Here is a 23,015-nt window from a genome sequence, read left to right as displayed (position 1 = left end):
CTTATTCTTAATCAGTAATCAAAAAACAATGTTTCATTTTTCTAACTTAATAAATAACGTACTTTAATACAAACTTTCAACCCTCATTTTAACCCCTTAGGAGTAGAATTTCCATAAATGCTTAAATATGAATCTACTTATTTCTATTTAGTATTCTAAAAATAAAGTTTCATGGATCTAACTTCAAAATAGGCCGACTGTTAGACTAAAATATATATGATATGGCAACCCTATTTCACCCTTTAGGGCTAGAATATCCAAAAACGCTGAAACAGGTATCGAGTTATTTTTAATCAGTATCCCAAAAATAAAATTTCATATCCCTAACTTAATGGAATGACGCACGACCATACAAACTTTCAACCCTTATTTCGCCCCTTTAGGGGCATAAATATCCAAAAGTTGCTTCAGTTTTTGAACAATTTTTTGCTGACATACCACTAGGTTACTTATTTTGAACTTAATTTTAATTATATTTCTTCTCCAGCTGTTGCCGAATCATTGATGAAAGAAAATGTACGAGAATGCAAATCAAAATTTAATTTTATCCCTGTAAACACCAATATCATAATTTGTGCATTTAAATCATTAGACATTAAGAAAACTGCTGATCTATGGGGTATTTCTGTAAAGGTGATAAACTCAATTATTTATGTGATTGCACCTTATCTTGCAATAATATTCAATGATTGTGTTCAACGTGGTATATTTCCTGACTTGATGAAACACAGTAAAGTCATTCCAATGTTTAAATCTGGTAGCTCTTTAGATCCTAATAACTATAGGCCTATCTCAATAGTACCTACCCTCAGCAAAATATTTGAAAAAAATATTTTAAATCAATTATTAGCATATTTCAATAGACACAATCTGCTTCACAGAAAACAATTTGGATTCATAAGGGGTCGCTCGACTACCGACGCAGGTATCGAACTTATAAAAAATATCTATGAGGCCTGGGAGGGGTCGCAGGATGCCTTAGGGATTTTCTGCGACTTATCCAAAGCCTTTGATTGTGTTCAGCATGAAACTCTGGTCAGGAAACTTTATCACTATGGAATTAGAGAATGTGCACTCGACCTTCTGACTTCCTATCTTAACAATAGAATTCAGAGGGTTGACGTTAAAGGGACAAGGTCTCCCGGGGTCTCAGTTGTTATGGGGGTCCCACGAGGATCAATTCTTGGACCTTTTCTATTCCTCATATACTTAAATGACTTGCCCTTTCTTGTTGGGAACAAACATGATATAGTATTGTTTGCTGATGATACCTCTTTGGTTTTTAAAATTAATAGGAAACAGGTTCAGTATGACGATGTAAACAATGCTATAGCTGATATAGTACATTGGTTTAGCGAAAAATTTAGCACACCAAATGTGCAAAATGTAAAACCCGATGTACTTATCAATGGGGAATCGATGGATCCAGTTGAAACAACTGAATTTCTTGGCCTTACTCTTGATGCCAAGTTACAGTGGCTCCCCCACATAAACGGATTGGCGGGTAGACTGAGTTCTGCGGCATTTGCGGTCAAAAAAATTAGATTATTTACTGATGTTGATTCGGCTCGACTAGTATATTTTAGTTACTTTCACAGTATAATGTCCTACGGTATTATGCTTTGGGGTAACGCAGCCGCTATCCCAACTATATTTGTGCTGCAGAAGAGGGCTATTCGCGCAATCTATAACCTAGGAGCCAAGGAATCATTAAGGTATAGATTTAAAGAAATTAAGATATTGACTGTTGCTTCTCAATACATATTTTGTAATGTTTTGTATGTACGGAAAAATATTAATGTTTTTATGAGAAAATGTGATTCTCATAATATTGGTACAAGGAACAAACACAATCTTGTTACTCCTGTTACTCGACTGCATAGAGTCAGTAACTCTTTTGTGGGGCAATGTATACGCTTCTACAACAGAATCCCAGAAAGCGTTCAAAATGCTTCTGTTGCCAAATTAAAAAAATTGTTAAGGAACGCTTGTGTGCAAAAGGTTACTATACAATTAGCGAGTTTATGTTTGATAGCACACCTTGGGAATGAAACGATCGCCTCCTGGCTATTTCTAATCATATACTACTATGTATCTTATTAATTTGACAAAAAAAAATAACAAAAAAAAAGACCCGCTGAGTTTCTTTCGCCGGTTCTTCTCAGGTCAGGGTGTTCCTTTTTCCGAACCGGTGGTAGTGTTTATTTGACAATCAATAAGTAAGTGTGATGCTTCTACATTGAACAAAGGAATTTGAGTTTGAGTTTGAAAAACGCTGAAATAGGCATTGACTTATTTTTAATCAGTTTCCCAAAAATAAAAGTTCATGTTTCTAACTTAAAAACTGACGGACTTCCATACAAAATTTTAACCCCTATTTCACCCCCTTAGATGTGGAATTTCCTAATAGTGTGTGCCTACTCAATAAATCCATCCTACTCAACAACTTTCAAGGCCCCAACTTTAGCAGTCTAAGCTCGGCGATATATGTTCACAGCAGACAGGCGAATGTATGTATAGGAGGTATGGGAGTTGAAATGAAACAGTCGCAACGGATCAGCGTGTATTGGCGGGTCAGGCGCGGTGGTGCTTGGCGTGCGGCGCGTGCGCGTGCGCGTCGGGGCGGCGCTTGCGGCGCGGCGGCGCGCACAGCCCCGCGTGCGCCTGCGCCGCTAGTAGCATGCCCAGCTGGCACTGCGCCTGCAAACACCACTCACTCGTAACGCGTTACGTCACCAATCTATCTTCTATCTCTTTCGCACTCAGCGAAAGGCAGACCTCTTCTCTCTCACTCTAACTCATAGCGTTTGTGACAGACGTTTATATAAGTTTTCACTTCTGCCAAACCGCTTGAAACGACTCTTAATATACCAAAATATATGTAACTAGTATTCGCCCCTGGCTTTGCTCGCGAATAGGGTGTTGGTTAGAATCGGTGACAATTTGACCCGATAGATTGTAATCTAACAGTTTCACTTTTTTTTATTTCATGGTATAGGTTGGTGGACGAGCAAATGGACCACCTGATGGTAAGTGGTCACCATCGCCCATAGACAATGACGCTGTATGATATATTAACTATTCCTTACATCGTCAGTGCGCCACCAACCTTGGAAACTAAGATGTTATGTCCCTTGTGCCTGTAGTTACACTGGCTCACCAATCAAACCGGAACACAACAATACTGAGTATTGTTATTTGTCGGTAGAATAACTGATGAGGGGGTGGTACCTACCCAGGCGGGCTGAAACTTCGATAGATTACAATATAGCGATAAATAATGCGTAAAATTACAATCATATTTCACAATTTCGTAATCTTACGGTGACACATATAAAGTATCATATAACCAAGCCTCATAACTCGGTTGTAGGGGGGATGGGGGGTGTAACTCACGTCCTCGTGCATCTCGCGCGCCATGGCGTACACGCTGTGCGAACTGCTGTTGTAGAGCAGCGCGTTGGACAGCATCAACAACACATCGCGCTGGAACTCCGCCGTCGTCCTGGGGGGGGGGGGGGGGGAGACAAGCTTAACTTTGAAACCAAGCAATCTTCCATCCCTTTCCAGAATATTAGAAAAACTACTAAATAACAGACTTAGAACACAACAAAATTTTATCTGCCCCACAGTTTGGTTTTAGGTCTGGGAAAAGTACTGAAGACGCAGCAATCAAATTAACGAATTATGTTACTTCTCTGTCGAGATGGCCCATGGGTTAGAACGCGTGCATCTTAACTGATGATTGCGGGTTCAAACCCAGGCAAGCACCGCTGATTCATGTGCTTAATTTGTCTTTATAATTCATCTCGTGCTCGGTGGTAAAGGACAACATCGTGAGGAAACCTGCATGTGTCTAATTTCGTTGAAATTCTGCCACATGTGTGGAATGCCGCAATGGAAACAGCCGCATTGGAACAGCACGGTGGAATATGTTCCAAACACACTCCTTAATGGGAGAGCAGGCTTTAGCCCAGCAGTGGGGAATTTAAAGGCTGTTACTTATTCCTACTTGAAATAGACTTAAGTATATTGCCGTTCATTCGCACACTTAACACATTAGCCTTTATATGCACGTATACTTAATTTAATCTTTAATTATTGCGACTAAGAACCGAGATGGCTCAGTGGTTAGAACGCGTGCATCTCTACCGATGATTGCGGGTTCCCATCCAAGCACCACTATATATATGCGCTTAATCTGTGTTTGTAATTCATCTCGTGTTCGGTGAAGGACAACATCTTGAGGAAACCTGCACGTGCTTAATATAAACACCAACCCGCATTGGAACATTGGGCTTAGCCCAGCAGTGGGAAGTTTACAGGCTGTTGCTGTTGTGATATATAATCAGCTATGGGCAACAGCGGTCCATACCTCACGTTACCAGCGTCGATGTTCCTCCTGACGGTGGAGAGGTCCATGGGCCGCTTGACCACCACGCTGTACCCGGGGGCCTCCTCGTCGGAGATCGGCCGCAGGAACAGGGACGCGTACTTATGGGCACACAGTCTGCAAATAACGAAACAACACATTTTTAATTTATTTAAAACAATACAAGATTATATGGATCATAGTTCGTACATATACTATATTGAAGTGGGCTTTTACAAGCAGTTTTGAATCGTCATTTAACAATTAAGTGAAGCTACCACCGGTTCGGAAAGTAGATTCTATCGAAGCGAACCAGTGAGAAACTCTGTACTCTTTTCGACATTTAAAAATACCGTTATCCATCCTCCTGCCCTTATCCCAATATTGTTTGGGGTCAGCGCAGCATGTCTTCTCCTTCCATACTTCTCTGTCAGACGTCATCTCACAAGTAACACTCTTTCTAACCATATCGTCTTTCACACATACACACACACTTGGTGGTAGGGATTTGTGCAAGTCCGTCTGGGTAGGTACCACCCACTCATCAGTTATTCTACCGCCAAACAACAGTACTCAGTATTGTTGTGTTCCGGTTTGAAGGGTGAGTGAGCCAGTGTAACTACAGGCACAAGGGACGTAATATCTTAGTTCCCAAGGTTGGTGGCCCATTGACGATGTAAGGTAATATATCTTACAGTGTCATTGTCTATGGGTGATGGTGACCACTTTCCATCAGGTGGCCCATATGCTCGTCCGCCAACCTATAACATAAATAAGAATTTTAACAAAAAGAAAAACCGATTTGAAACAAAACAATATTTTTAAACAATCGCTAATATAATAAACAGTCGATTTACGATTATATAACGTATTTTATTGTTACATTTGGAGCCGGTGTCAGCTCTTGGCTGGCCTAGTTTTATACGATAATATACTGGGTCACTCAAGGCAGTCCTATCTTTTCTTTCTTTTGATAGAACAATCCATACATACAAATACTAATACTAAACATACAATATAGTGTCATATTGGATCTTTGCGTAAAGTACTTATAGTCTGTTCGCGTTAAGAATGCAGTGAGTTGTCATTGTTTACCGGCCTGACTCCGCCCCCTTTGACCAATCAAATATTTTTTAACAGCAGGGTGAAGGTGTATGCATATTTGTGTTAAAATTCCAACAAATTATATTTGTTTTAAAGACTAAGTATAATTAATTTAAAAAATACACATTAACATAAAAAATCGAATGGGGGTGTTTAATCAACAAAATTAACACTATATACAATCGTTTTTGAATCTTGCCATTGCGATGTCGAAATTTACATATTTCGACATAACGTCATCTAGTAGCTATTAGTTACATTTATTATTACGTGTACAGCTTGAATAAATTAAATATAGATATATAAATTATAAAAATATCAGTTAAAAATTAATTAAATGTGAACTTGACTTTGTGATTTGAAAAGATTTGATTGGTCAAAGGGGGCGGAGTCAGGCCGGTGAACAATGACAACTCACTGCATTCTTAACGCGAACAGACTATAGATTCTTTTCGGTATTTTGACAGAATCTTTGAGGATTCTTGTTATACATGTATCAGGTCGTGGCCGTACCGGCTGTACACCAGCATGACGCTCTTCTTCCAGAGGCGATGCTGCCTCTCGGCGTCGCTCGCACTGGGGGACTCCGGGGCGCTTTCTGAGCCCGAGCACGCTGGAACATTGGAGACAAACACCATCATCACAACATCAGATACAATAACTATAACTATAACTATGAGACAACATCACATACATTAATCTGATCCCAATGTAAGTAGCTGAAGCACTTGTGTTGTGGAAATCAGAAGTGACGACGGTACCCACACCCAGACCCAAGACAACATTGAAAACTAATGGCAATCTACATCGACTCGGCCGGGAATCGAACCCGGGACCTCAGAGTGGCGTACCCATGAAAACCGGTGTACACACCACTCGACCACGGAGGTCGTCAATGCTTATATTTTGTTTCATATAACGCTGATTTTATCAAACAGCAATACAACAACAACAGCCAGTAAATTCCCACTGCTGGGCTAAACGCCTCCTCTCCCTTTGAGGAGAAGGTTTGGAAGATATTCCACCACGCTGTTTCAATGCGGGTTGGTGGAATACACATGTGGCAGAATTTCTATGAAATTTTGTCACATACAGGTTTTCCTTCACCGCTGAGCACGAGATGAATTATAAAGACAAATTAAGCACATGAATCAGCGGTGCCTGCTTGGGTTTGAACCCGCAATCATCGGTTAAGATGCACGCGTTCGAACCACTGGGCCATCTGAAGAACCTTAAAACTTTACCCTATGAGGGTAAATAGACATTATGTCCTACAAATATAGCACAGCTTATAATACAGATTAAAAATAGGAAACTCACTTCTGGAATCCGATTTCTTCTTCCTCGAGTAATCTCTCTTCTTTTTGCCATCTTTCTCTTCCTCACGACTGAGCTGAAAATGATAAAAATAATTAATAGAATAGATGACAGATTTTTAGCCCATCAGTGGGACTTTCATTAGACGTAGACAAACCTAAACTATTGTTATATTTTGGCTGACGAAGCCTTAGATTTATATATAAATAATAAATCATCTATATTTTGTTTATGGTATAAGTTGGTGGACGAGCATATGGGCCACCTGATGGTAAGTGGTCGCCATATCTCATAGACAATGACGCTGTAAGAAATATTAACTATTCCTTACATCGTCAATGTGCCACCAACCTTGGGAACTGAGATGTTATGTCCCTTGTGCCTGTAGTTACACTGGCTCACTCACCCTTCAAACCGGAACACAGCAAGCCCGTAAAATTATTTCTAAAACTAATTTACGCAGTGCATCTTAACCGATGATTGCGGGTTCAAACCCAGGCAGGCACCACTATATATATGTGCTTAATTTGTCTTTATAAAAAAAAAAGGAAAGCATCGCGAGGAAACATGCATATGTCTAATTTTATCGAAATTCCGCCACACGTGCATTCCACCAACCCGCATTGGAACAGCGCGGTGGAATCTGTTCCAAACCCTCTCCTTAATGGAAGAGGAGGCATTATCTCAGCAGTGGGAAATGTACAGGCTGTTACTTTACTTTTACGACAACAACAACAACAACAACAATGGTGTCTGTCTAACGTACCTCCATGGGGGTGTCATCGTCTGTCTCTGTGTGCGTGTCCTCCTCCAAGCCCTCCCTTTTAACTTCCTCCTGCGACAGCTCATCACGTATGTCTTTCAACGGTATCGAATCCTGTAATAAAAACGAACGCAATTTTTAACAAATATAGTGTTGTGACAACATCTAGTGTTGCATGTCGATAGTCCACTATCGATAGCATATCGATACTATCGCCGTTACCCGTTATACTATCGATAGTTTTGCAGAGGCCATTACTTTTAACCTAAACTATATTATTACTATATTATTTGGTTGGTGGCGCATTGACGATGTAAGGAATAGTTAATATTTCTTACAGCGTCATTGTCTATGGGTGATGGTGACCACTTACCATCAGGTGGCCCATATGCTCGTCCGCCAAGCTATACCATAAAAAAAATGTGCAAAAGGTTATAATACAATTAATGAGTTTATGATCGATAGCACACCTTGGGAATGAAACGATCGCCTCAAAAATTGTTTATATAATATATAAGACAAACAAAAAAAAACCCGCTGAGTTTCTTTCGCCGGTTCTTCTCAGGTAAGGGTATTTTCTTTTCCGAACCGGTGGTAGTGTTTCGATTGACCATCAATAAGAAAGTGTAATGCTTCTATATTGAATAAAGTTATTTGAGTTTGAGTTTGACCCAAGACAAAGTAGAAAACTAATGAAATCTACATCGAATCGACCGGGAATCGATTCAAAAGTGCAAAAGCTTCTCGAATAATGTATATTTTGGTTTAATTTGATTGGTTCAGAGTTAACTAACTTCTTTAGTTAACTCTCTATCCCAAAACAGTCAAACCTTCCATACAACATAACCACACCACGTAACATACCTCAGCATCTTCCTCTTTCTTGATATCTTCTATCAATCTCTCTTCTGGGACTTCCTCTTTCTTCTCCGTATCTTCTACGACGGGTTCTTCTTCTTTCTTATCATTTTCTTCCACTTCTTCTGTTACCTTCGTCTGTTCCTCTGGCAGGGGTTCCGGTGGCTGTATTACTTCTGGAACTAAAATTTTTTCCAAAATTTTAACCGAATCTCTTGGGTTCCGTACCCAAGACTTAGACTACGCTGTCCGTCTGTCTGTGAGGGAGTATCTCATGAAGTATAATCGTCAGATAGCTGATATTACTTTCAGACGATTTATATGTTGACACTATAACAAAAAATACTATAATCCCCTCCTAGATAATGTTTTTTCTTCTTAATTTTACAGATAGTACGGAACCCTTCGTCGACGAATCCGACTCGCCCTTGACAGATTATTTATTTAATTCTATTGATAGCCCAAATGCTCGTCAGTATTAATTTATAGTACGACACAATTTAGATGTAGCATCGACGAATTCAATAAAACCGATCACTGCCGATTCACAACCAACAGAAACAGCTCCCTATCGCGCCACTCGACGCTATTCGTCGCTATAGATTCCCGCGTCAGTTCGACCCGAGACAGCGAGTGCGTGTGAAGCGACGCGTCGAATTGACGAATATATTGGGTCGTGTGATATTACACGTTACTGCGTTTGTGTGAAGATCATATTCACATGAGAAATAAATATCGATAATTTGGAATGGCGTACTCAATTCGGATGTGATCGGTTTTACGAATTTTGCCGATGCGACATCAAGTTGTGTCGTACTATACGTGCTTTCCGCAAACACGGCCGCGTGGTTAGAACGCGTGCATCTTAACCGATGATTGCGGGTTCAAACCCAGGCAAGCACCGCTGATTCATGTGCTTAATTTGTCTTTATAATTCATCTCGTGCTCAGCGGTGAAGGAAAACATCGCGAGGAAACCTGCATGTGACAAATTTCATAGAAATTCTGCCACATGTGTATTCCACCGACCCGCATTAGAACAGCGTGGTGGAATATCTTCCAAAACCTTCTCCTCAAAGGGAGAGGAGGTCTTTAGCCCAGCACTGGGAATTGACAGGGTGTTGCTGTTACGTGCTTTCCGAGGCACGTGAGTAGTGTATCCCAGTTACCTTCTTTCTCATCCTCTGTGGACTTAACTTCCGGTGGCAGAGGTATGTCCTGGGGATCTGGGACAGCTTCTTCTTCAGGCTGGAGTTCTACTGGTGGCGGTTCTACTGCTTCTTCGGCCACTGTAGCTGGTGATTCTTGAATTTGCTCTCTGAAATTATTACACTATTTAAAACATCTATTGGCAAATCAAAATCATAAATAAACTTTATTTAAGTGGACTTTTACAAGCACTTTTGAATCGTTTAACAATTAAGTGAAGCTACCACCGGTTCGGAAAGTAGATTCTACCGAGAAGAACCGCCAAGAAACTCAGTAGTTACTCTTTTTCAATATTTAAAAAAATACAGTCATGTTAGTTGATACAATTATTTAAATTAATATATCCTGCTTGAAAGTCAACAGGTATTAACTCCACGCTTTTTTATTATCTACAAAATCTTGTATCGAAAAATACGCCTTTTTTACCGATGTATTTTTTACAAACGATTTGAATTTACGAGACGGCAAAGTTAAAAATGTCTGCGGAATCTTATTATAAGATTATCTTATTGGTACTAGCGATCTTAATGGTACTTTGCACAGATGCAATGCTGATACTAAATATTCTACAGAATATCTTACAACGTTCACAGTACTATTGACACAAAAATATATTTATTTACATCACGTTAGAAACCTCTAAAATTATCAGTGTTTCTTTACTACATTGTCCATGTATTATACACAAAAACCTTCCTCTCGAAACACTCTATCTATTAACAAAAACCACATCAAAATCCGTCGCGTAATTTCAAAGATCTAAGCATACATAGGGACAGACAGCGGTGAGCGACTTTGTTTTATACTGTGTAATGATATAACAAAGCACCTTCCTGTGTTTACGCTTGGATCTTTTAAACTACGCGACGCATTTTGATGCGGTTTTCGTCAATAGATAGAGCGATTCAAGAGGATGGTTTACATGTATAATACATGCATATTATGGTAGAGAAACGCAGAGAAATTAAATTTTCCAAGACAGAAAAACAGCAACCTAAAATTTGTATATAGGCCCATTTCTGATAGACTACCTGGTGGTAAGTGGTCACCACCGTAAATATTCCTCCGACACCGACTCCAAATATAACAATAATTATAACTACATGATATAATCGTTAATCGACTTTTAAGTAGTCTAATATTTTTCATTTCATTTAACTTAGGAAGACTCTAAAAAATATGTTAAATACGCAATTATTTTTATTACTTTTTTGTGCATATTCATTTGTTTTAAAATAGTGTTTTGTTTGAAGTCGGTTTTTCTTTTTGTTAAAATTTTTATTTATTTTTGATTTTAAATGAAGCTGATGTTGACTAACTAATTTTTTTTAATATGGATAGATTAAGCGTTCCGTTTATATGAGTCAGAAACTACTTCGAGGACAATTTCAAAAGAAACTTGCGAATAATTTGTGGATGCGATTTAATACGTCACGCGGCGTAAACTACAAGGATCCCTCGAAAGAGCTGTAATCGAACTCAGCAAAAAAACTTTGAAAAAGACCAACTATATTTCGTACATCATATGACATCACATCACATACACAAAATTTGATTAAAGATAGTAAGAAATTCTGCCCCATATCGCACCCTAACTGCGAGCCGTATAGGAGTTCCATCACTACATAGTATAAAACAAAGTCGCTTTCCCTGTCCCAATATCTTTAAATCTACGCAACGGATTTTGATGCGGTTTTTTTTAAAAGATAGTGTGATTCAAGGGGAAGGTTTGTGTATATAATACATGAACAATATAGTAAAGAAACACTGATAATTTTAGAAGTTTGCGATGTGATGTCGTAAATACAAAAAATCTGTAGTATATTTAGTATCAGTATTGCACCCGTGCGAAGCCGGGGTGGGTAGCTAGTTGATTACAATATTCGACTATGATAATTACATAAACATAACCACATTACGGAAGGTGACTCAAATATCCAAATAACCTATAAATAAAAGATTCGACTGAGTATCGCTAACGTGCTCCTCAGAATTGTTCCGTTCCCTTCCGTTCCGTTACTTTGTCATGGATCCTGTGCTCAGAACCTTACCAAACTTTCACCAAATTACCCTTGAAGTATATATTTTATAATAAAAAAAGAATTATCAAAATTGGTTAACGTGATTTTCAGTTATTCACCGATTTGTCGCGCATATACATAATGCAAATTTAAGACTTATGTCGTTTTCATATGGATACCATCATCGGAAAAAAATAAAAAAAAAATGGGACCCCACGGGAAGCACTACCTTTCAAACGAAAAAAAAATTATCAAAATCGGTCCACCCAGTGAAAAGTTATGAGGTAACAAACATAAAAAAAAAAAAAAAAAAAAAAAAAAAAATACAGACGAATTGATAACCTCCTCCTTTTGGAAGTCGGTTGAAAAGTACTGGCTATCCTAGCTAGGCTAATTAAATAACCTGTGTTAAGGATAAAGGATATCTGAAGTGTGTGTTACCTACCCAGACGGATTTGCACAAATCCCAATGCAAATCTTCCACGGGGGACATATTTTATTTACTCTAAAAAATTATACTTACGGTTCATCCGCGATCTTCTCTTCATCATTAGGCATCTCTTGTCCATCCTCCACATTCTCCGTTCCAACTTCAGGCGGTACCGGTTCTATTTCCGGTTCCGGTTCCGGCTCCGGTTCTTTGACCTCCTCTTTGACCTGCGAATCCTTGTGCTCGTCGAGTTGTATAACCTTGATTTCCAGCGTCGGAAATTTGACTTCCGGAAACGCTATTTTAACTTCCGTTTCCTTTGGTTCGGGTGCCTTCTCTTCTATTTCCGGTTCTTGCTCTTCGACCTTGAAACATTAAATTATTGAAGTTAGCAATCGTGTCAGAGGCCCGCATTGGTGGACCGTCAGGGCGTCACGGTAGCATGCGTAAGCGATCCCGTGGCGCCCGCCGAAAGACGGAGAGGGTACCGCTGGTTTTTTAGTGGGTAAACCCGGCGTACTTGGGCGCACTCGGCGTCCAGGGCTCCGGGAGTCCCACACCCCCCCCCCCACTTTCCAAGGCCTCGAGGCATGCCTCCTTGCCCGGGCATGACACAACTTTTGGGTCCAATGGGTCAGGGTGCCGTGGGCGCAGTGGAGTGTCCTGTCCTATCCTTGTGGTTGTCTTATCTTACATAACAATCTTGAACTACTATACTATACTTGAGCCAAGATGACTCAGTGATTAGAACTAAACCACTAATGAATATTCATGCGTTTAATTTGTGTTTATAATTCATCTCGTGCTCGGCGGTGAAGGAAAACATCGTGAGGAAACCTGCATGTGTCTAATTTCATTGAAATTCTGCCGCATGTGCATTCCGCCAGCCCGCATTGGAACAGCGTTGTCGGATATGTTCCAAAACCAGCAACAGCACAATGGAATATCCTATATACCTCGGAGTAGCATACCCATGGAAACCTTGGCATACCCATGGAAACCGGAAGTAGGGCTGTTCTTGGATAAGACGTCCTTACCGTTAGTACGTCACAGTATGCGAAAGCAATCCTGTGGCGCCCTATGAAAAGACGGAGAGGGTACCGCTGGTTTGTAGTGGGTATTCCAGTGTACCGGGGCACACTCAGCGTCTTGGGCACTGGCGAGCCCCACATACCCCCCCCCCCATTTCCAGGGGGAAACACAGACACAGGGCAAACTCTTACAGATATTAATAAGAATACATACAGTTTCCATCACATCCGGCGTCAGAGCTTCTTCAACGACCTTAGCTTCCGGGACCGGTTCCTCCTGAAGAATATTAACATATATATATATATATATAACTAGGAAAACCTTATCTTAAGTGGGGGGGAGCCTCCCAATCAGTGTTTACATTTGGTAGACTTATTAACGACCTCCGTGGTCGAGTGTGTACACCGGTTTCCATGGTTACGGCACTCCGAGGTCCCGGGTTCGCCCGGCCGAAACGATGTAGATTACCATTAGTTGTCTACGTCGTCTCGAGTCTGGATGTTTGTGCCGTCGTTACTTCTGATCTTCCACAACACAAGTGCGTTAGCTACTCACATCGGGATCAGAGTAATGTATGTGATGTTGTGCCATATTTTAAAAAGAAAGGGTGAGTGAGCCAGTGTAACTACAGGCACAAGGGACATAGCATCTTAGTTCCCAAGCGTATTGACGATGTAAGGAATAGTTAATTTTTCTTACAGTGTCATTGCCTATGGGCGATGGTGACCACTTACCAACACGTGGCCAATATACTCGTCCGCCAAGCTATACCATACAAAAATGTCGTAAATAAACATATTCTGTAGTATATCTAGTATCTATATTGCGCCCGTGCGAAGCCGGGGCAGTATCTCTATATAGATACGTATCTCGCTAGTACGAGATACCTATCTATATAGAGATACTAGTCTCTAGATGCACATCGACCAATGAGGTGCTAGTATTTAATACTAGACGTTCGAATTCGACTTTAGTGATGTTTTTTTTATCGACTAATAATGACCTTGACTTCTACGGCCGGCGGGTCAATCACTTCCGGTTCGGACGGCGGCGCTTCGACCTCTTTCTTCGGTATCGGTTTCTCGGCCACCCTGGAAGATAATTTCACATGTCACAAAACAACAACAAACAATAACAACAGGCTGTAAATTCCCACTGCTGGGCTAAAGGCCTCCTCTCCCTTTGAGGAGAAGGTTTGAAATATATTCGACAACGCTCTTCCAATGCGGGTTTGTGGAATACACATGTGGTACAATTTCTATGAAATTTGTCACATGCGGGTTTCCTCACGATGCTTTCCTTCACCGCTGAGCTCGAGATGAATTATAAAGACAAATTAAGCACATGAATCAGCGGTGCTTGCCTGGGTTTGAACCCGCAATCATCGGTTAAGATGCACGCTTTATAACCACTGGGCCATCTCGACTTTACAGAGAGACTCTCTAGAGCCGAGACATGTCACCGTGAGATTACAAACATCGTTAGATTACCATCTATCTCGTGCGATTGTAAGCTAATAACGCCAAGTTCCGACTCCGCAAAATTCCGCAATAAGAGGAGGCCTTCACTTCAGCAGTGGGAAATTTACAGGCACGTAAGTCCATTTCACCTGACGTTCCCCTTGTGCAGCGCCGTCACCGGCGGGATGTGGATGTCGATGTCCCTGAAAGCGTACACGTCCTCAGCCTTGATTTCGATGTCGTCGATGTCCACGGCGGGCGCCGGCTGCACGACCGGCTGCGGCGCCACCGTCGCCTGCGTGCTCGCTGAGAGAGAGAGAAACAAAATATATAACGCGGTGGGAAAGACAAGGAGGGCTATATTAGATGCGTGCTCGCTGAGAGAGAGAGACGAGAGATATAACATGGTGGGAAAGACAAGGAGAGCTATATTAGATGCGTGCTCGCTGAGAGCGAGACAAGAGATATAACATGGTGGGAAAGACAAGGACAGCTATATTAGATGCGTGCTCGCTGAGAGAGACAAGAGATATAGCATCGTGGGAAAGACAAGGAGAGCTATATTAGATTCGTGCTCGCTGAGAGAGAGACGAGAGATATAACATGGTGGGAAAGACAAGGACAGCTATATTAGATGCGTGCTCGCTGAGAGAGAGACAAGAGATATAACGCGGAGGGAAACACAAGGAGAGCTATATTAGATGCGTGCTCGCTGAGAGAGAGAGAAACAAAATATATAACGCGGAGGGAAAGACAAGGAGAGCTATATTAGATGCGTGCTCGCTGAGAGAGAGAGAGAAACAAAATACATAACGTGGTCGGAAAGACAAGGACAGCTATATTAGATGCGTGCTTGCTGAGAGAGAGAAACAAAATATATAACGCGGTGAGAAAGACAAGGAGAGCTATGTTAGATGCGTGCTCGCTGATACAGAGACAAGAGATATAACGCGGAGAGAAAGACAAGGAGAGCTATATTAGATGCGTGCTCGCTGAGAGCGAGACAAGAGATATAACATGGTGGGAAAGACAAGGAGAGCTTTATTAGATGCGTGCTCGCTGAGAGAGAGAGACAAGAGATATAACATGGTGGGAAAGACAAGGAGAGCTATATTAGATGCGTGCTCGCTGAGAGAGAGACGAGAGATATAACATGGTGGGAAAGACAAGGAGAGCTATATTAGATGCGTGCTCGCTGAGAGAGAGACGAAAGATATAACATGGTGGGAAAGACAAGGAGAGCTATATTAATTGCGTGCTCGCTGAAAGCGAGACAAGAGATATAACATGGTGGGAAAGACAAGGAGAGCTATATTAGATGCGTGCTCGCTGAGAGAGAGAGACGAGAGATATAACATGGTGGGAAAGACAAGGACAGCTATATTGGAATGGTCATTTATATTTATATCTTCGTAAATTCAAATCGTTTATAAAAAATACTTTGGTAAAAAAGGCGTATTACTCGATACAAGATTTTGTAGATGATAAAAAAGCGTGGAATTAATTAATACCTGTTGACTTCCACGCTGGATATGTTAATTTAAATAATTGTATTAACTAACATGACTTTGTATTTTTAAATGTTGAAAAAGAGTAACTACTGAGTTTCTTGCTGGTTCTTCTCGGTAGAATCTGCTTTCCGAACCGGTGGTAGCTTCACTTAATTGTTAAATGACGATTCAAAAGTGCTTGTGAAAGCCCACTTGAATAGAGATTATTTTGATTTTGATTTTGATTAGTTTTAGAAATAAGCTTTATTCGAATAGGCTTTTACGAGCACTTTTTAATCGTCATTGAACAACTATATCAAGTAAAGCTTCCACCGGTTTGGAATGCAGATTCTACCGAGAAGAACCGGTAAGAAACTCAGTCCTTAAAACTCTTGAACATTTGAAAACACAGTCGTGTTAGTTGAATACAATTATACATGTATGTAATACATCCTGCCTGGAAGTCAACAGGTATTAATTCCATACTTTTTTTTAAGGTAGGGGTAGGTATGTTTAGCCCAAATATAGAAGCTACCTAAATGTGAGGTAAATTTCAGATTTAAGAATGTTCTATAACAATTAGTTATAGAACATTATTTCAACAATCTAGAATAACCTCTATGGTAATTCAAATAGAGTTCATATTGTCAAATAGCCTATTGTGGTGTCCTACAATAGGCTATTTGACTGGTTTTTTATATCCATTTTATATTATTTAGTAGAGGTTAAGGAACTCAGTAAAAGTTGTGTTTTTTATTTCTATTACATATTTGCTGAAAAATATCATATTAAAAATTCCATATTTAAATAGCGCGCGAAAACGATACTCGGACAATATGGCGCTGCTATGCGGTCGGTGACGTCACCTTGCTGTATTTTAATCTGTGGTACATAGAGTAGAAAAGCAAAGTTTACAAGAAAGTGACATCATCATAAGCCCGGCCGATCAGGAGCGATGTCACGTGACAAACGTTTGAAAATTGCAATTTTATTTATTGATTTTCGAATAAATTAAGTATTATTTTCAACTTTCGTTAGTAAACAACCATTTATAAACTCATAATATACACTGATTACAATAATACACAATTTATTTTTCGCATTGTCAAATATCCTATTAGATATGTAAACTGAAATAATCTCTATGCCCATTCAAATAGAGTTTATATTCCAGTACCTTTGAGCTAGTGTCTTTGTAAAATAGCCTATTAGATATGTAAACTGAAATAACCTCTACGGCCATTCAAATAGAGTTAATATTCCAGTACCTTTGAGCTAGTGTCTTTGTAAAATAGCCTATTAGATATGTAAACTGAAATAAACTCTACGGCCATTCAAATAGAGTACATATTTGAGCTGGTATTCTTTGTAAAATAGCCTATTAGATATGTAAACTGAAATAAACTCTACGGCCATTCAAATAGAGTACATATTTGAGCTGGTATTCTTTGTAAATTAGCCTATTAGATATGTAAACTGAAATAAACTCTACTGCCATTCAAATACAGTTCATATTCCAGTACCTTTGAGCTGATGTTCTATCTGCACCAGTTGACTCTTGATGTGTTCAATGGCTGCGTTCTTGCTGTCCTGGGCCTGTTCCAGCAGCAGGGACAGCGTCGGAGCGCCAGCTGATGGGGACACGGAATCTGGAAACACCAAGACCTGACATGAGACCTGACATGAGACCTGACATGAGACCTGAGACCTGAGTGTTGGTTAAACACATGAGTGTATTTTTTTAAATGTTGAAAAAGAGTAAATTGCAATGTAAGCGCAAAAAATGTGTTTATTTATCACATTAGAAACCTCTAAAATGATCAGTGTTCCTCTACTATATTGTTCATGTACTATATACAAAAACCTTCCTCTCGAATCGCTCTATCTATTGAGAAAACTGCATCAAAATCCGTTGCGTAGTTTTAAAGATTTAAGAGTAAATATGGATATAGGGATAGAGGAATCGACTTTGTTTTATAAAGAGGCATATTATTCGATACAAGATTTTATAGATGATAAAAAAGCGTACAGTTAAAACAGGTGACTTCCAGACATTACATTACATACATATATAAATGTATTTAACTAATATGACTGTATTTTTAATTACCGAGTTTCTTGCCGGTTCTTCTCGGTAGAATATACTTTCCGAACCGGTGGTAGCTTCACTTAATTGGAAAATGACGATTCAAAAGTGCTTGTAAAAGCCCACTTGAATAAAGTATATTTTGATTTTTTTTTGATTTTGATTTAAAACAGTAGTCTATGTCCTTTCTTAGAGTATCTTATATAAACATAAATTTTGGGGGTTAAAATAAGAGATCATAGAAGCTCCAATCTCTAATTTCATTCGAATAAATCTTATATTATTTACCCCTTAGGGGTGAAATTAATCAAATCCAAATGCCAATTACAGCCCCATCCGTCCAGTGGTTTGGGTTGTGCGTATACAAACATTAATACAAATTAAGCAAGTGAAAATTGAGTACTTTCCTGGGTTTGAACCCGCGATCATCGGTTAAGGTGCACGCGTTCTTACCACTGAGCAATTGGCTCCGCTTAAATTAATTGGAATACTCAAATAATCAACAATGTTTGCTGTTGAAATTTTCCTGACAGATCTAGTACTCAAGTATGTACGCAAATAAAAAAAGTATATCTCACCAACGACCGTCGCAGGGTGTGGTATGTGCTGCGGCGTGGTGACCACCGGCGACGACTTGAGCAGCGACGTCAGCAACGGCGAGGACGGCGGGGCCGCTGTCGCTGCAAATTGACAATGGAATACTTTTTAGAAAGAAGTACTACTTTTTTTCTTGGTGGTAGGGCTTTTTACCCGCCTGGGTAGGTACCACCCACTCATCAGTTATTCTTCCGCCAAATAACAGTACTCAGTATTGTTGTGTTCCGGTTTGAAGGGCGAGTGAGCCAGTGTAACTACAGGCACAAGGGACATAACATCTTAGTTCCCAAGGTTGGTGGCGCATTGACGATGTAAAGATTAATTAATATTTCATACAGCGTCATTGTCTATGGGTGACGGTGACCACTTACCAACAGGTGGCCCATATGCTCGTCCGCCAACCTATACCATAAAAAATAAAATAAGAAACGTCTTGAGTTAGGCTCGGGTTCCATCACAGGACAATAATTACTGTAAATAACAGCATTGTAAATCTGTTCATTTGAAAGGAGCAACTATGTATGTTTCTTGACATTTCTTCCCGCTAGATGATGCTTTCCGAAATGGCGGTAGTGTTTAATCATCGACGATTCTTCTTGTAAAAAGTAAAGTAACAGCCCGTAAATTTCCCACCGGTGAGCTAAGGCCTCCTCTTCCATTAATTGGGTTGGAACATATTCCAGACGCTGTTCCTTCGAATGTGGCAGAATTTCGATGAAATTAGTCAAATGCAGGTTACTTCATGATTGTGGGTCCAGGCGAGCACCACTATATATATGTGCTTAATTGTATTTATAATTCATCTCGTGCTCGGCGGTGAAGGAAAACCCGCATGTGACAAATTTCATCGAAATTCTGCCACACGTGCATTCCACCAACCCGCATTGGAACAGCGTGGTGGAATACCATCTATCTCGCGTTCTAACCACTGGGCCATCTCATCGGCGGTCACCAGGCTGTGGGGGGGGGTGTTACTCACGGGTGGGGGGCGGCGTGTGCGCGGGGCGCCAGGTGCGCTCGGCGCGCGCGCGGCGCTCGTCGCGCTCCTTGAGCCAGGCGGCGCGGCGGGCGCACTCGCGCTCCCGGGCGCGCTTGGCCGCCTCGATGCCCGCCCACAACTCCTGGATGCGCTCCTCGCCCGTCGCCTGGCTGCGTACCTCCGCTATTTCATTCTGAAACCCAACACATACCCAACCCAACACATACACACAGAACCTCATCTTCATTGCACAGTATAAAACAAAGTCGCTTGCCGCTGTCTTTTATGCTGATGGTTGGAGGACGAGATGGCCCAGTGGTTAGATCGCGTGCATCTTAACCGATGATTGCGTATCAAACCCAGGCAAGCACCGCTGATTCGTGTTAAGCACAGTGGGAATTTACAGGCTGTTTTTGTTGTTGTTGGACGGACGAGTATATGTGCCACTTGATGGTAAGTGGTCACCACCGCCCATATGCAATGGCGCTGTATAAAATTTACTATCCCTTTCATCGCCGATGCACCAACCTTGGTTACTAAGATGTTATGTCCCTTGTGTCTGCAGTTACACTGACTCACTCACTTCAAATCGGAATACAAAAATACTGAGTACTTCTTCTATCTTTTAGCTGTTTAAGTAAAACTTTACTGTCCTGCTCCGAACTGGATCAGAGATAGTACAGACTCGGCAACTCACTGTCGCATTGGCTATGAAGCTTCTCGTGGGTTGCATTTATTAAGGCTTTCGATTTCGTATCTCACAATTTACTATTACAAAAAATGTATAGGTATGGTGTTAGAGGTCAACAGCTCGAATGGTTTAAAAGTTACCTATATAACAGAGAACAATGTGTGTGTATAACAAAAGTTTGCAAGTTTAAAAGGCAATTTTTTTTCTCTAATTATCTGGTAAATCGCTACGGAGTTCCACAAGGGAGTGTTCTAGGACCTTTACTATTTCTTATTTATATAAACGACATGCCACATGCGTTAAATCACGAATGTATCTTATTTGCTGATGATACAACAATTAATATAAAATGTAACAATAGACAGGATATTGAACGGGAAGCCAACACCGTTTTGACAAAAGTAATAAACTGGCTAGATAATAATAATCTACAAATCAATCTATCTAAAACTAAAATTATACAATTTCAAACATCGAATAGTAATTTTTTAGATATAAATGTATCAGGGAACAATACGAAACTTGAAAACGTTAATTCAACATTATTTTTAGGGGTCCAGTAGACAAAGACTGTAATTGGAAAGAACATGTGAATGCAATATGTGATAAAATTGAGAAATTTGTATACGTTTTAAAACGTCTCAAAAAAGTAGCCACTAAAGAAGCCGCAATGTTAGCATATCACGGATATGTAATCCTTATTTTTTGTAATCTAAATTATTTATTCCTTAATTTTATTTTATTATTTTATTTTAATGTGATTGAATTTATGGTAGTCTTGCTTTTGTTAATGTTATATAAATTATTATTTATTGCCTGTTTAATATTTTGCACACCGATAAATCGGTAGAATATGAGAATTTATATTAATGAACACCTGTATTGTGTACCATATTCTTGCAAATAAATAAATGAATAAATAACATTAGTAGGATCCTACCTTCAACTGTTCATATTGGTTGTTCATCTCGCTCAGCGTACTCTGTATCTCAAGAATCCGTTGCTGAGTGAGTTGTTTGAGGATGCTCTCCTGTGGTGTCTCGACGCCACCTTCCGAGTTGCGTTTCTTTCGTTTAGGAGTCTCAACATGTTCTAACAGTGCTCCGTACTGTGCTGCACAACTGAAACGAGACGAATTTATAAAAACATTAACAGTTATAATAATGTATTATTTACTTAGGAAGAGACTACTAATTAACAGCACTGTTCATTAATACTTTTACACTATCGTATTCAATGTTAAGCTATGTACGATCCAGGTTTGATACTTTGGAGAAAAAAATGACATGAAACTACACAGTTTCATATATGCAAAAACGTCTGCAGTTATACTGGCTCACGGCTCACCCGACCGTCAACATACAACAAGCACCTCAGGTATATTCCATCCTTGAAGAACTTAAACAAAAGAGTTACTTATCCTTCTCTTATAATGATTTTACGATCTATTTAACATCTGCATCTATAGCTTTTCTTAATTTTCTCTACACCGGTGCAGTTTAGCACCAAGTGAATAAAAATTCTGCCACATGTGTATTACAGCAACCCGCATTGGAACAGCGTGGTGGAATATGTTCCAAACCTTCTCCTTAAAGGGAGAGGAGGCCTTTAGCCTAGCAGTGGGAATTTACAGGCTGTTGTTGTTGTTGTTATTCAAAACTTGGTTTCTCCAAACGATGGAGACGTAGAAGCGCCCACCCTCAGACCTAGGCCCATAAAAAAAGTCTGGCAATCAATGATATCTTTTTTTTTATTATTAATGGCAAATGGAAATTGTTCGGTGTTTGGCTTTGAAAAATGTCAGGGATTTGTTCCAGGACACCTAAAACAGATAACATAAAATGACGACACAGACATCATATCTTACCTTTTCTGGGAATACCAGTCCGGAGGTCTATTCGGTTCACCGACAGTTTTCAGAGCCCGCGATACGGACATCCAGTTTTGATCGCCGCTCCGCACTACAGCCGACGCGAGACATAATTGCTCTCGAACGTTCCACGTATCTAACGGCACTCGTTTTAATTGTAAACGTTCTTGTACCGAACTCATTATGATTTTTTAGCTTTCGTTTGTAAATAATTTAAATGAAAACATCGCGTCAATGAAGCATTACCTACCTATACTGATATGACATTTGACAATAACAGACACAAATCACAGATAATAATAAATAATAAGAAGGCAGATACAAATTACAAACTTAATAATGAAAGCTGTCATATAAGTGTTACCAACGAAAAATACAAATAATACTTACTTTTTTACCACTTTACTCAATAATTATTGTACATTAAAGCTCATTTAAATTAAATACTAGAACGAAAAGGGTATCTTATATGTATAAGGCAATAATTTTTTGTATGACTGCACCTCCTTAGCAGATCAGCCGATTATGTTTTTTCATTTGTAACGTGACAAGAATATTCTTAAATATGATAAAAAAAGATTATCAGCTCTTTTTTAATTGTTTGAGGCATGTGACCAATTTTTACAAGTCTAGATTCAGAAATATATACATATAATTATCCCGAGACCTCAATGAGATTGCAATGACATGGTTACTTTGATGCAGTATCATAAGGAATCAGCATGATACTTTAACCA

General features: G+C 39.8%; 1 protein-coding gene across 1 annotated transcript; it reads right to left on the bottom strand.

Moving 5' to 3' along the window:
- Positions 1-2,550: 2,550 nt before the first annotated feature.
- On the bottom strand, positions 2,551-22,554 carry LOC124542251 (bromodomain-containing protein 8-like). The gene is made up of 17 exons (XM_047120198.1): positions 22,276-22,554; positions 21,349-21,529; positions 19,718-19,910; positions 18,720-18,821; positions 17,579-17,704; positions 14,715-14,871; positions 14,109-14,196; positions 13,319-13,381; positions 12,167-12,438; positions 9,583-9,731; positions 8,421-8,596; positions 7,560-7,670; positions 6,797-6,869; positions 5,990-6,089; positions 4,376-4,510; positions 3,397-3,505; positions 2,551-2,700 (listed from the first exon to the last, which is right to left on the bottom strand). The coding sequence occupies exons 1-17, from the start codon at positions 22,458-22,460 to the stop codon at positions 2,575-2,577; spliced, it is 2,346 nt and encodes a 781-aa protein (XP_046976154.1). The 5' UTR covers positions 22,461-22,554; the 3' UTR covers positions 2,551-2,574.
- Positions 22,555-23,015: the final 461 nt, after the last annotated feature.

The sequence above is a fragment of the Vanessa cardui genome, chromosome 30 (genome assembly GCF_905220365.1).
Source record: "Vanessa cardui chromosome 30, ilVanCard2.1, whole genome shotgun sequence".
NCBI classification, from domain to species: domain Eukaryota; kingdom Metazoa; phylum Arthropoda; class Insecta; order Lepidoptera; family Nymphalidae; genus Vanessa; species Vanessa cardui.
Note: the sequence above shows the minus strand (reverse complement) of the source record. Positions and strands in the feature narration are given on the sequence as shown.